Below are 13,314 nucleotides of genomic sequence, written 5' to 3' on the forward strand. Positions count from 1 at the left end.
GGATGGATAGATGGGGATGTGAGGAAGTGGGGAGGATGGATAGATAGGGATGTGGGGAGGATGGATAGATGGGGATGTGAGGAAGTGGGGAGGATAGATAGATGGGGATGTGAGGAAGTGGGGAGGATGGATAGATGAGGATGTGAGGAAGTGGGGTGGATGGATTGGGGATGTGAGGAAGTGGGGAGGATGGATAGATGGGGATGTGAGGAAGTGGGGAGGATGGATAGATAAGGATGTGAGGAACATAAGAACTAGGAGCAGGAGTAGGCCATCTGGCCCCTCGAGCCTGCTCCACCATTCAATGAGATCATGGCTAATCTTTTGTGGACTCAGCTCCATTTTCCGGCCCGAACACCATAACCCTTAATCCCTTTATTCTTCAAAAAATTATCTATCTTTATCTTAAAAACATTTAATGAAGGAGCCTCTACTGCTTCACTGGGCAAGGAATTCCATAGATTCACAACCCTTTGGGTGAAGAAGTTCCTCCTAAACTCAGTCCTAAATCTACTTCCCCTTATTTTGAGGCTATGCACCCTAGTTCTGCTTTCACCCGCCAGTGGAAACAACCTGCCCGCATCTATCCTATGTACTCCCTTCATAATTTTATATGTTTCTATAAGATCCCCCCTCATCCTTCTAAATTCCAACAAGTACAGCCCCAGTCTACTCAACCTGTCCTTGTAATCCAACCCCTTCAGCTCTGGGATTAACCTAGTGAATCTCCTCTGCATACTGATGTGACCATCAATTCACAAGACACGTGGTTGGAAGTGAACAGTGGTTTTAATAGTCTAACAACTGAGCCTGCCTGCGACGAGATGAACTGGCAGCAGGCTCACAACTGCAGATATTTATACTTCCTGTTAGTGGGAGGAGCCATGAGCAGAACCAAGGGTGGAGCCCAGTACAAACTCCTCATCTCCCCCTATGGGCAGAGCCGCGCAACTGCTCGTATACCGAGTTTACAGAGAACAACACATACAATATAACACAGTGTGAATTACTAGGATTGTGATTCACCACATTCACCCCCTGTAAAAAAATCAAGTCCAGCGGGGTGATGGGTCTACAAATTGAGTCGGTCCGGCGGTCGAGTCGTCCTCTGAGATCTACGAAGCACCGGGGTTGCAGCCTCTTCTGGTGGCGGGTGGTGGCGGTCGGCGAGGGTACCATGGCGGACTCCGGGGGTGATTCAGTCCGAGCTTCGTACCCGACTGGTTCGACTTGTGACGGGGAGCGCCGGAAACCCATAGGCGCAGGGGCGCGGAGCACGGGCAGTGAACCTATAGGTGCGGGGGCGCCGGGCGCGGGGGGTTGGGTGGGGTGTAGTATGAGGGGCGCTTTGGCAGTAGTGGTGTCGGAGTTGGATCCTGCAGGCGCCAGGTCCCGGAGGGAAACAGTGTCCTGACGGCCGTTAGGGTATTCGATGAAAGCGTATTGGGGGTTCGAGTGGAGTAGCAGCACTCTCTGCATGAGTGGGTCAGTTTTGTGGGTCCTAACGTGCTTCCGGAGGAGAACCGGGCCCGGTGTCTTCAACCATGCTGGGAGCGAAATCCCCGAGGTAGTGCCCCTGGAAAAAACAAATAGCCGCTCGTAAGGGGTCTGATTGGTGGCTGTGCATAGGAGGGACCTAATAGCATGGAGCACGTCGGGGAGGACCTCCTGCCAATGGGAGGTCGGAAGCCTCCTGGACCGGAGGGTCAGTAGGACGGTCTTCCAGACTGTCGTGTTCTCCCTCTCCACCTGCCCGTTCCCCCTGGGGTTGTAGCTGGTACTCCTGCTCGAGGCGATGCCCTTGTCGAGCAGGTACTGACGCAGCTCGTCGCTCATAAAGGACAAACCCCTGTCGCTGTGTACATAGCTGGGGAAACCAGACAGGGTGAAGATGCTGTGCAGGGCCCTAATGACTGTGTGGGAGGTCATATCGGGGCACGAGATAGCAAAGGGGAAGCGGGAGAACTCGTCTATGACATTTAGGAAGTACACATTCCGATTGTTTGAGGGGAGTGGCCCTTTGAAATCGATGCTCAGGCATTCAAAGGGCCGGGAGGCCTTTACCAGGTAGGCCCTGACTGGTCTATAGAAGTGCGGTTTGCACTCCGCACAGATCGGGCAATCCCTGGTGATGGCTTTTACCTCCTCGGTGGAGAAAGGCAGATTTCGGGCTTTGATGTAGTGGGCGAGCTGGGTGACCCCCGGGTGGAAGAGGTCATTGTGGATAGCTTTCAGGCAGTCATCTTGCGCCCTGGCGCACGTGCCGCAGGACAGGGTATCTGGGGGCTCGTTGAGCTTCCCCGGTCGGTACATGATATCGTACTTGTAGGTGGAGAGTTCGATCCTCCATCGTAGGATCTTATCGTTGTTAATTTTGCCCCTTTGTGAGTTGTCAAACATAAAGGCAACTGATCTTTGGTCGGTGATGAGGGTGAACCTCCTACCTGCGAGGTAGTGCCTCCAGTGACGTATAGCTTCCACGATGGCTTGTGCTTCCTTTTCGACTGAGGAGTGTCAAAGTTCCGAAGCGGAGAGGGATGGAGAGAAAAAGGCGACTGGTCTCCCTGCCTGATTTAGAGTGGCTGCGAGAGCGACCTCTGAGGCATCGCTCTCCACCTGGAAGGGGACGGATTCATCCACCGCCCGCATGGCCATTTTGGCGATGTCCTCCTTGATGCAGGTGAAGGCTTTGCGAGCCTCATCCGATAGAGGGAAGAGTGTGGCCTTAAATAGTGGACGGGCTTTATCCGCATACTGAGGGGCCCACTGGGCATAATATGAGAAAAACCCCAGGCACCTTTTGAGGGCCCTGGGACAATGAGGGAGAGGGAGTTGTAAGAGGGGGCGCATACGGTCCGGGTCGGGGCCCAGGACTCCGTTTTCCACGACATAGCCGAGGATGGCTAGCCTGGTCGTGAGGAAAATGCATTTCTCCGTGTTATACGTGAGGTTGAGTTTCTGGGCAGTTTGGAGAAATCGATGGAGGTTAGCGTCGTGGTCCTGCTGATCATGGCCGCAGATGTTGACATTATCCAAGTACGGAAACGTGGCCCGCAGCCCGTACTGGTCCACCATTCGGTCCATTGCTCGTTGGAACACCGAGACCCCATTCGTGACGCCAAAGGGAACCCGGAAGAAGTGGAAGAGGCGGCTGTCGGCCTCGAACGCCGTGTAGTAGCGGTCCTCCGAGCAGATTGGGAGCTGGTGGTATGCAGACTTCAGATCTACCGTGGCGAAGACTTTATAGTTGGGCGATCTGATTCACCATGTCTGCAATCCTGGGGAGGGGGTACGCATCAAGGAGCGTGAACCGATTAATGGTTTGGCTATAGTCCACTACCATTCGGAATTTCCCCCCGGTCTTGACGACCACCACCTGAGCTCTCCAGGGACTATTACTGGCCTCCATGATCCCCTCATGTCGAAGCTTATGGACCTCGGTTCTGATAAACACCCTGTCCTGCAGGCTGTATCGCCTGCTGCGAGTGGCTACGGGTTTGCAGTCCGGAGTGAGGTTAGCAAAGAGTGGAGGGGGTTGATGTTTAGCGTAGCGAGGCTGCAGACAGTGAGTGGGGGCAAGGGCCCGCCGAAGGTGAGTGTGAGGCTTTTGAGGTTGCACTGGAAGTCGAGTCCCAGTAAGAGTGGGGCGCAGAGTTCGGGGAGTACGTATAGCTGGAAGTTCGAGTAGCTAGTGCCCTGGATCGTTAGGGTCGCGACGGTGCGCCCTTGGAGGTGAACAGAGTGAGAGCCCAAAGCGAGGGAGATAGTTTGCCGTGCAGGGAAGATAGGGAGCGAACAGCGTCTTACCAGATCTGGGTGTACGAAGCTCTCGGTGCTCCGGGAGTCAAAGAGGCACGGTGTCCTGTACCCGTTGATTTTAACGGTCATCATTGAGTTGCGGAGGTGTTTCGGACGCGACTGGTCCAACGTGACCGCGCTGAGTTGCGGATAGTCAGCGGCTCGATCAGCTGTGCTGGAGTGGCCCCGTGATGACTGCCCTCTGAGTTCGTATTCTTCGAGGTGAGTTTCTGAGTTTGAAGAGGATGGATCCCAAGATGGCCGCCCCCGTGGATCGCACGTGGCGGGCAAAGAGGAAGATGGCAGCCAAGATGGTGGCCCCCATGAGTCACAAGTGGCCGGCCGCGTGGAGGCGGGTTGCCAAGATGGCGGCCCCCATGAGTCGCACGTGTCGGGTGGGAGCGGAATCAGAGTACAGGCCGCAGCATTTCGGGACCTGCGGGCCTGTGAGTTTTGGAAACGAGTGCTCTGGGCTGCGGGAGAGTTTGGAGAGGGGGATTTCTTTGCTAGGCATACCCGGGCATAGTGTCCTTTGCGACCGCAGCTGCTGCAGGTCGCGTTACAGGCCAGGCAGTGCAGCTGTGGGTGCTGGGGCTGTCCGCAAAAATGGCACACTGGGGCAGATGCTGGTCGGGGGCCCAGGATGGGGTCGCTTTGTCCGCGGGGAATGAGGTGAGGCTGCGGAACGAGACCTCCATGGTGGTACCCAATTCTACAGCGTCCTCCAAGTTCTGGGCCCCTTTTTCAAGCAACCGCTGGCGCACATAGTTTGACCTGAGCCCTGCCACGTACACATCTCGGACAGCGAGCTCCATATGTTGGGCGGCTGATACAGCTTGATAATTACAGTCCCGAGCTAAAGCTTTTAAATCCCACAGGAATTCATCCTGTGACTCTGCGGGGCACTGGCGGCGGGACGTAAAAATGTGGCGCGCGTAGACCTCGTTGATGGGCCTCATGTACATTCGATCGAGCATGGCTCGGGCCTCTGTATACGAGGTAATCCTGTTAAGTTGAGTAGAGATACGGTGGCTCACCCTTGCGTGCAGTAGACTGAGTTTCTGCTCCTCTGTACTTTCTGATGTGCTTGATTCAGCCAGGTAGGCATTGAAATATCTGAGCCAGTGTTGAAAGATTTATTTCGCCTCTGCAGCCTGCGGGTCGAGTTCTAGTCGATCAGGTTTGAGGGCTGATTCCATAGTCGTTTTCTTCAAGTTTCCTAAGATTATTAAATTGATGTGACCATCAATTCACAAGACACGTGGTTGGAAGTGAACAGTGGTTTTCATAGTCTTGCAACTGAGCCTGCCTGCCTGCGATGAGATGAACTGGCAGCAGGCTCACAACTTGCAGATCTTTATACTTCCAGTTAGTGGGAGGAGCCATGGGTGGAACAATGGGCGGAGCCAAGGGTGGAGCCCAGTTCAAACTCCTCATCTCCACCTATGGGCAGAGCCGCGCAACTGCTCGTATACCGAGCTTACAGAGACACAGCACATACAATATAACACAGTGTTAATTACTAGGATTGTGATTCACCACACACAACCTACAGTGCCAGTACGTCCTTTCTCAAGTAAGGAGACCAAAACTGAACACAATACTCCAGGTGTGGCCTCACTAACACCTTATACAATTGCAACATAACCTCCCTAGTCTTAAACTCCATCTCTCTAGCAATGAAGGACAACATTCCATCCACCTTCTTAATCACCTGTTGCGCTTGTAAACCAACTTTTTGCGACTCATGCACTAGCACACCCAAGTCTCTCTGCACAGCAGCATGCTTTAATATTTTATCATTTAAATAATAATCCCGTTTGCTGTTATTCCGACCAAAATGGTTAACCTCACATTTGTCAACATTGTATTCCATCTGCCAGACCCTAGCCCATTCACTTAAACTATCCAAATCCCTCTGCAGACTTCCAGTATCCTCTGCACTTTTCGCTTTACCACTCATCTTAGTGTCATCTGCAAACTTGGACACATTGCCCTTGGTCCCCAACTCCAAATCATCTATGTAAATTGTGAACAATTGTGGGCCCAACACGGATCCCTGAGGGACACCACTAGCTACTGATTACCAACCAGAGAAACACCCATTAATCCCCACTCTTTGCTTTCTATTAATTATCCAATCCTCTATCCATGCTACTACTTGACCCTTAATGCCATGCATCTTTATCTTATGCAGCAACCTTGTATGTGGCACCTTGTCAAAGGCTTTCTGGAAATCCAGATATACCACATCCATTGGCTCCCCGTTCTCTACTGCACTGGTAATGTCCGCATAAAATTCCACTAAATTAGTTAGGCGCGACCTGCCCTTTATGAACCCATGCTGCGTCTGCCCAATGGGACAATTTCTATCCAGATGCCTCGCTATTTCTTCCTTGATGATAGATTCCAGCATCTTCCCTACTACTGAAGTTAAGCTCACTGGCCTATAATTACCCGCTTTCTGCCTACCTCCTTTTTTAAACAGTGGTGTCACGTTTGCTAATTTCCAATCCACCGGGACCACCCCAGAGTCTAGTGAATTTTGGTAAATTATCACTAGTGCATTTGCAATTTCCTTAGCCATCTCTTTTAGCACTCTGGGATGCATTCCATCAGGGCCAGGAGACTTGTCTACCTTTAGCCCCATTAGCTTGTCCATCACTATCTCCTTAGTGATAACGATCCTCTCAAGGTCCTCACCTGTCATAGCCTCATTTCTATCAGTCACTGGCATGTTATTTGTGTCTTCCACTGTGAAGACCGACCCAAAAAACCAGTTCAGTTCCTCAGCCATTTCCTCATCTCCCATTATTAAAGCTCCCTTCTCATCCTCTAAAGGGCCAATATTTATCTTAGCTAGGGATGTGAGAAAGTTGGGAGGATGGATAGATGGGGATGTGAGGGAGTGGGGAGGGTAGATCAATGGGAATGTGAGGAAGTGGGGAGGATGGATAGATGCGGATGTGAGGAAGTGGGGAGGATGGATAGATGGGGACGTGAGGACGTGGGGAGGATGGATAGATGGGGATGTGAGGAAGTGGGGAGGATGGATAGATGGGGATGTGAGGAAGTGGGGATGACAGTTGATGGGTATGAGGAAGTGGGAGGTTGGATAGATGGGAATGAGAGGAAGTGGGGTGGCTGGATAGATGGGGACGTGAGGAAGTGAGGAGGATGGATAGATGGGGATGTGAGGAAGTGGGGAGGATGCATGAATGGGGATATGATGAAGTGGGGAGGATGGATAGATGGGGATGTGAGGAAGTCGGAAGGATGGATCGATGGGGATGTGAGGAAGTGGGGAGGATGGGTAGATGAGGATGTGAGGACGTGGGGCGGATGGATTGGGGATGTGAGGAAGTGGGGAGGATGGATAGATGGGGATGTGAGGAAGTGGGGAGGATGGGTAGATAGGGATGTGAGGAAGTGGGGTGGATGGATTGGAGATGTGAGGAAGTGGGGAGGAAGGATAGATGGGGAATGTGAGGAAGTGGGGAGGATGGATAGATGAGAATGTGAGGCAGTGGGGAGGATGGATAGATGGGGATGTGAGGAAGTGGGGTGGATGGATTGGGGATGTGAGGAAGTGGGGAGGATGGATAGATGGGGATGTGAGGAAGTGGGGAGGATGGGTAGATGAGGATGTGAGGACGTGGGGCGGATGGATTGGGGATGTGAGGAAGTGGGGAGGATGGATTGATGGGGATGTGAGGAAGTGGGGAGGATGGATAGATGGGGATGTGAGGAAGTGGGAAGGATGGATAGATGGGGAATGTGAGGAAGTGGGGAGGATGGATAGATGGGGAATGTGGGGAGGATGGATTGATGAGGAATGTGAGGCAGTGGGGAGGATGGATAGATGGCAATGTGAGGCAGTGGGGAGGATGGATAGATGAGAATGTGAGGAAGTGGGGAGGATGGATAGAAGGGGAATGTGAGGAAGTGGGGAGGATGGATAGATGGGGAATGTGAGGAAGTGGGGAGGATGGATTGATGGGGAATGTGAGGAAGTGGGGAGGATGGATAGATGAGGATGTGAGGAAGTGGGGAGGATGGATTGATGGGGAATGTGAGGAAGTGGGGAGGATGGATTGATGGGGAATGTGAGGCAGTGGGGAGGATGGATAGATGGGGATGTGAGGAAGTGGGGAGGATGGATAGATGAGAATATAGAACGATACAGCGCAGTACAGGCCCTTCGGCCCTCGATGTTGCACCGACATGGAAAAAAACTAAAGGCCATCTAACCTACACTATGCCCTTATCATCCATATGCTTATCCAATAAACTTTTAAATGCCCTCAATGTTGGCGAGTTCACTACTGCTGCAGGTAGGGCATTCCAGGGCCTCACCACTCTTTGCGTAAAAAACCCACCTCTGACCTCTGTCCTATATCTATTACCCCTCAATTTAAGGCTATGTCCCCTCGTGCTAGCCACCTCCATCCGCGGGAGAAGGCTCTCACTGTCCACCCTATCTAACCCTCTGATCATTTTGTATGCCTCTATTAAGTCACCTCTTAACCTTCTTCTCTCTAACGAAAACAACCTCAAGTCCATCAGCCTTTCCTCATAAGATTTTCCCGCCATACCAGGCAACATCCTGGTAAATCTCCTCTGCACCCGTTCCAAAGCTTCCACGTCCTTCCTATAATGAGGCGACCAGAACTGTACGCAATACTCCAAATGTGGCCGTACTAGAGTTTTGTACAACTGCAACATGACCTCATGGCTCCGGAACTCAATCCCTCTACCAATAAAGGCCAACACACCATAGGCCTTCTTCACAACCCTATCAACCTGGGTGGCAACTTTCAGGGATCTATGTACATGGACACCGAGATCCCTCTGCTCATCCACACTACCAAGAATTTTACCATTAGCCAAATATTCCGCATTCCTGTTATTCTTTCCAAAGTGAATCACCTCACACTTCTCCACATTAAACTCCATTTGCCACCTCTCAGCCCAGCTCTGCAGCTTATCTATGTCCCTCTGTAACCTGCAACATCCTTCCGCACTGTCTACAACTCCACCGACTTTAGAATGTGAGGAAGTGGGGAGGATGGATAGATGGGGAATGTGAGGCAGTGGGGAAGATGGATAGATGGGGATGTGAGGAGGTGGGAGGATGGATAGATGAGGATGTGAGGAAGTGGGGCGGATGGATTGGGGATGTGAGGAAGTGGGAGGATGGATAGATGAGAATGTGTGGAAGTGGGGAGGATGGATCGATGGGGAATGTGAGGAAGTGGGGAGGGTGGAGGGTGGATAGATGGGTAATGTGAGGAAGTGGCAGTTGCATGGAAGGGGATATGAGGAAATGGAGGATGATGGATAGATGGTGAATGTGAGGAAGTGGGGGGATAGACAGATGGCGATGTTAAGAAGTGGACGAGGATGGATAGATGCGGATGTGAAGAAGTGGGTGAGTATGGATACATGGGGATGTGAGGATTTGGATGGATGGGGATGTGAGAAAATGGAAAATGATGGATAGATGGGGATGTGAGGAAGTGGACGAGGATGGATAGAAGTGCCTATGAGGAAACCTGGCAGGATCAATGGATGAGGATGATGGGTTGATGGGGATGTGAGGATGTGCACAGGCAGTGGAGGATGCCGATACTTGCAGTTTTGTGGGTGTGTGGAATGATGGATAGGTTTGACAGAGCTGTGTGATTGGGATAGTGTGGGCGTCGGGGGGTGGTGACATGCACAGCAAAATATCGATGATTGCAGAAATGTACATATTGTTTCTGACCTGGTTTTCAGCAAAACAATTCCTGCACTGAATCCAGGAGCATTTCTGACTTCCTGGGCCATCTCTAGCCATGCCTCATTTAGAATCATAGATTTTACAGTGCAGAAGGCGGCCATTCGGCCCATCGGGTCTGCACCGGCCCTTGGAAAGAGCATCCTACATAAGCCCACACCTCCACCCTATTCTCATAACCCAGCAACCACACCTACCCTTTTTGGCACTAAGGGCAATTTAGCATGGCTAATCCACCTAAGCTGCACATCTTTGGACTGTGGGAGGAAACCGGAGCACCCAAAGGAAACCCACGCAGACATGGGGAGAACAAGCAGACTCCGCACAGACAGCGACCCAAGCCGGGAATCAAACCCGGGTCTGCAGCTGTGAAGCAACAGTGATGACCACTGTGCTGTCATGCTACCATGCCGCCCACAGTGGCAGCAGCAGGTTTATTCAGCCCATTATTGGGGAAGAGCATGTCTTTGAAGCTCTTCACTGCTCTTCACAGCGATGGTAAAGTGGGTTGTCGCTTTTCATTGGCCTGAATGTCTTATTTCCAGTTTCCGAATCCTCCAATTTTCACAGTAAACAGTATAGTTGAGAATAGGTTGTTCAGGCCCACATCATCACTGCTACCCACACAATCCATGTCAAACCCAACAGGAAAGTGATAATGAGGTCCCTGCATACAACAGACAGATGTGTGGAAATTACTTTCAGGTTTCCCATACAATATCAGATGGTACACTGTGCCATCCTACCCCACCTCCTCTACACTGCAGCCTCCAACCTCTCCCCATATTAGAGGGCCATTGCTCTATTAATAGCATGCTCAACTCTCTAGCCTCTGCATTCACCAAATGCTCTTCTTCCATTTCTGCCATGTGCAACAGTATTCATTTCTCAAGCACACTTTCCCATTCCACAATCTTCCGCCCTCCTATCTCCTTTCCTGGAGAAACCGTATTCTCTGGGATGCACTGTTTCCTCTTCCCGCACACTAATTTCAGCTCTAATCTTACTGGACAACTATAGGAAATGCAACATGCATCTTTTTACTTCCTCCAACATCTCTGTCACAGCCTAAAGCATTGCCCCCATATGATACAGCATTTTACATGAAATTACTTAAGTCTAGTATTCAGAATATGCTGATCGTGATCCAGTCTGCTTTACGTTAGAGATCCTAAATTTGATTGGGTAAGCAATGTGTTGAACACATTCATTATCCTATGCGAGTGTGATCCAGAATCCTTGTGATATGCCTTCCCATTCCTGCTTTGTCTCTACATATTTGGTCTCATCCGTAGTTTAAACAAAGCCTAATGTTTCATTTATTTGGTCAGCATTCTAGCCCTCTGGTCTGAACACAGGTACGACTGAGTTCACATTGTAAGTATATTTTCTATTTTCTATTATAAGCAGGGGATACTTATATGTGGATGAGTCTGTATCTGGAGAAGAGGTTTGACTTATGTGGTGGGGACCAAGTGTCAGACCCCACAGCTGACAGTGGGTTGCTGACTTTGACACCATGTTTTTTGCCAGCATGTTCTGTTTAATTTCAAACTCACCACAGTTGCAGTCCTTTATTTATATCTTTCAATGTCAGCAGAACTAAGGAGCTGGTCATAGACTTCAGGAAATGAAGTGCTGCCCATGCCCCTGTCTGTATCAATAGTGCCGAGGTGGAGATGGTGGACAGCTTCAAATTCCTAGGTGTAAACAAAACTAACAATCTGTCCTGGTCCACCCACGTTGACGCTATGACAACAGCACCTATATTTCCACGGGAAATTAAGGAGATTTGGCATGTCCAAAACGACTCCAATTTCTATAGATGTACCATAGAAAGCATCCTATCTGGCTGCATCACAGCTTGGTATGGCAACTGCTTGGCCCAAGACTGTAATAAACTACAGAGAGTCGTGAACACAGCTCAGTCCATCATGCGGACCCTCTTCTCATCCATTGACTCTGTCTACACGTCCTGCTGCCTTGGGAAAGCAGACAGAATCATCAAAGACCCCTCCTACTCGTATTATTCCCGCTTCTAACATCTTCCATCGGGCAGAAGATACAAAAGTTTGAGGACATGCACCAAAATATTCAAAAATAGCTTCTTCCCCATTGTTATCAGACTCTTGAATGGCCCTCTTAGGGGCAGAACTGATGTTATGGATTGAATTGATCTTTCTACGCATCTTCTCTATAATTGTAGCACTATATACCATATACTTCACCCGCTGTCTATGTTTCTGTATTTTCATTATGTATCCTCATGTATTTATTGTATGTTCTATGTTTTCATCTATGAAATGATCGATCTGGACTGTACGCAGAACAATACTTTTCACTGTACCTCGGTACACGTGCCAATAAATCTAAATCTCAATTTCCCTGATTTCTTTGGCCATTTTAGTTATGTGAGCTTCTTCCTTTTGGGCTTTTCATTAGCTCACTGATCCTTTATATCCTCTAATAATTTTCTATTGAACAGTTTACAGGTTATTCAACACAATAGCTCTCTCTCTGAAACATATAACTGAGGATGCTACCCCTCAACAGCCACCTCCACCCATACACTTATTTTCCCAAACTTGTGCTTGCTTTTCCTTTATTTTCAAGAAGATTACATGTTTAAAATGTAAAAATTTTCTTTTTTCTTTCTAACGTACATATTGCCAGCATTTTCTGATTTAACCCCTGCTGCAAACCTTCCAGCCACTACATTAAGGTTAACACTTCCCTTCTCAGTATTAGGATGTTCCTTTAAACAGTTTAGCTGGGCAAAAGCAAATCCGCTCAATTTCATATGATCGCTCACCTCGTAACATTCACAATAATTTTTCAGACATCCTGAACGTTTGCAGTTACAACCTTTGTTATGTCGCAATTTGATTTCTCCAAGTATCCCTTTTCCTATTTTAGGCCTGAAGGCTTCTGGGTTCCGATCCAAACATGCCTGAAGCAGCAGGAAGACATTACTCGTTAGAAATGGTAAATTTACTTAATCTTTATTTCACCTCTCTGATAACTAATATAAATGACAAACATGCAAGACTGCAATATATTCAAGCCAACTATCTGTATTTCACCCAAGTATTAGTTGTTCTGTTGCAGTGTTCCTTGGTCCTGCATTCGCACAAGAACATTAACACCATTCTGCACTCCTACACCCTATTGCTGCTTCTACAAGTGAATGGCACAGCACGCTGTGTGTGAAAATTCCCATCTACTGGCCAATGACCTTCAGTGCCCCAGAGCTGCAATCAGTGGGGGTAGGAGTGGAGTTATCTCCGGGTGGGAGTCAGGAACATCATGACTGTTATTTGGAATCAGGCATACTTTGAAATATTCAAAGCTCAAGTCCACAGAGACTGGACATTGATTGAGGGCAGCCTTTCTAGTTGGTGAATCTCTGGTTTAATCAGGGGCCTACACAGTCTAAAAGGTGCCACCAGTTATTCTCTGGACCTTGGGAATTCCAAGATTCGTTTGATAGAGATCTTTCCCATGATGCTGCTGATGAGATGTAACAAATTGGTTTGTTCCTGTATATAATACATTGCTTTGTACATCTGTGCACTGCTGACTAAAGACTAAAGTGGCTGGAGGGGGAGGAGGGTCAGGTAGGCACTATAATGTGAGTAAATTGCACTATTTGGAATATAACAGGCTGAATATGGAACAGGACCAACTAGTCCTTCGCCTGCTCTCCTTAGTTATATAACAACCCGAAACTTAAGGTC

At 49.3% G+C, this 13,314-nt stretch overlaps 1 protein-coding gene and 1 long non-coding RNA gene across 8 annotated transcripts in view; one reads left to right on the top strand and one right to left on the bottom strand.

Moving 5' to 3' along the window:
• Positions 1-13,314, top strand: part of LOC119971725 — a 31,138-nt gene that overhangs the window by 10,591 nt on the left and 7,233 nt on the right. For both annotated transcript variants that reach the window (XR_005461901.1, XR_005461900.1), the window contains exon 3: positions 12,494-12,562. This is a non-coding gene — a long non-coding RNA (uncharacterized LOC119971725). The remainder of the gene's footprint in view (positions 1-12,493; positions 12,563-13,314) is intronic.
• tesmin (testis expressed metallothionein like protein) overlaps positions 1-13,314 on the bottom strand; it is a 270,445-nt gene that overhangs the window by 8,239 nt on the left and 248,892 nt on the right. For all 6 annotated transcript variants that reach the window (XM_038807670.1, XM_038807673.1, XM_038807672.1 and 3 more), the window contains one exon: positions 12,390-12,527. In XM_038807670.1, coding sequence (XP_038663598.1) covers positions 12,390-12,527 — 138 coding nt within the window. The remainder of the gene's footprint in view (positions 1-12,389; positions 12,528-13,314) is intronic.

Source organism: Scyliorhinus canicula, chromosome 9 (assembly GCF_902713615.1).
Source record: "Scyliorhinus canicula chromosome 9, sScyCan1.1, whole genome shotgun sequence".
Lineage (NCBI taxonomy): Eukaryota > Metazoa > Chordata > Chondrichthyes > Carcharhiniformes > Scyliorhinidae > Scyliorhinus > Scyliorhinus canicula.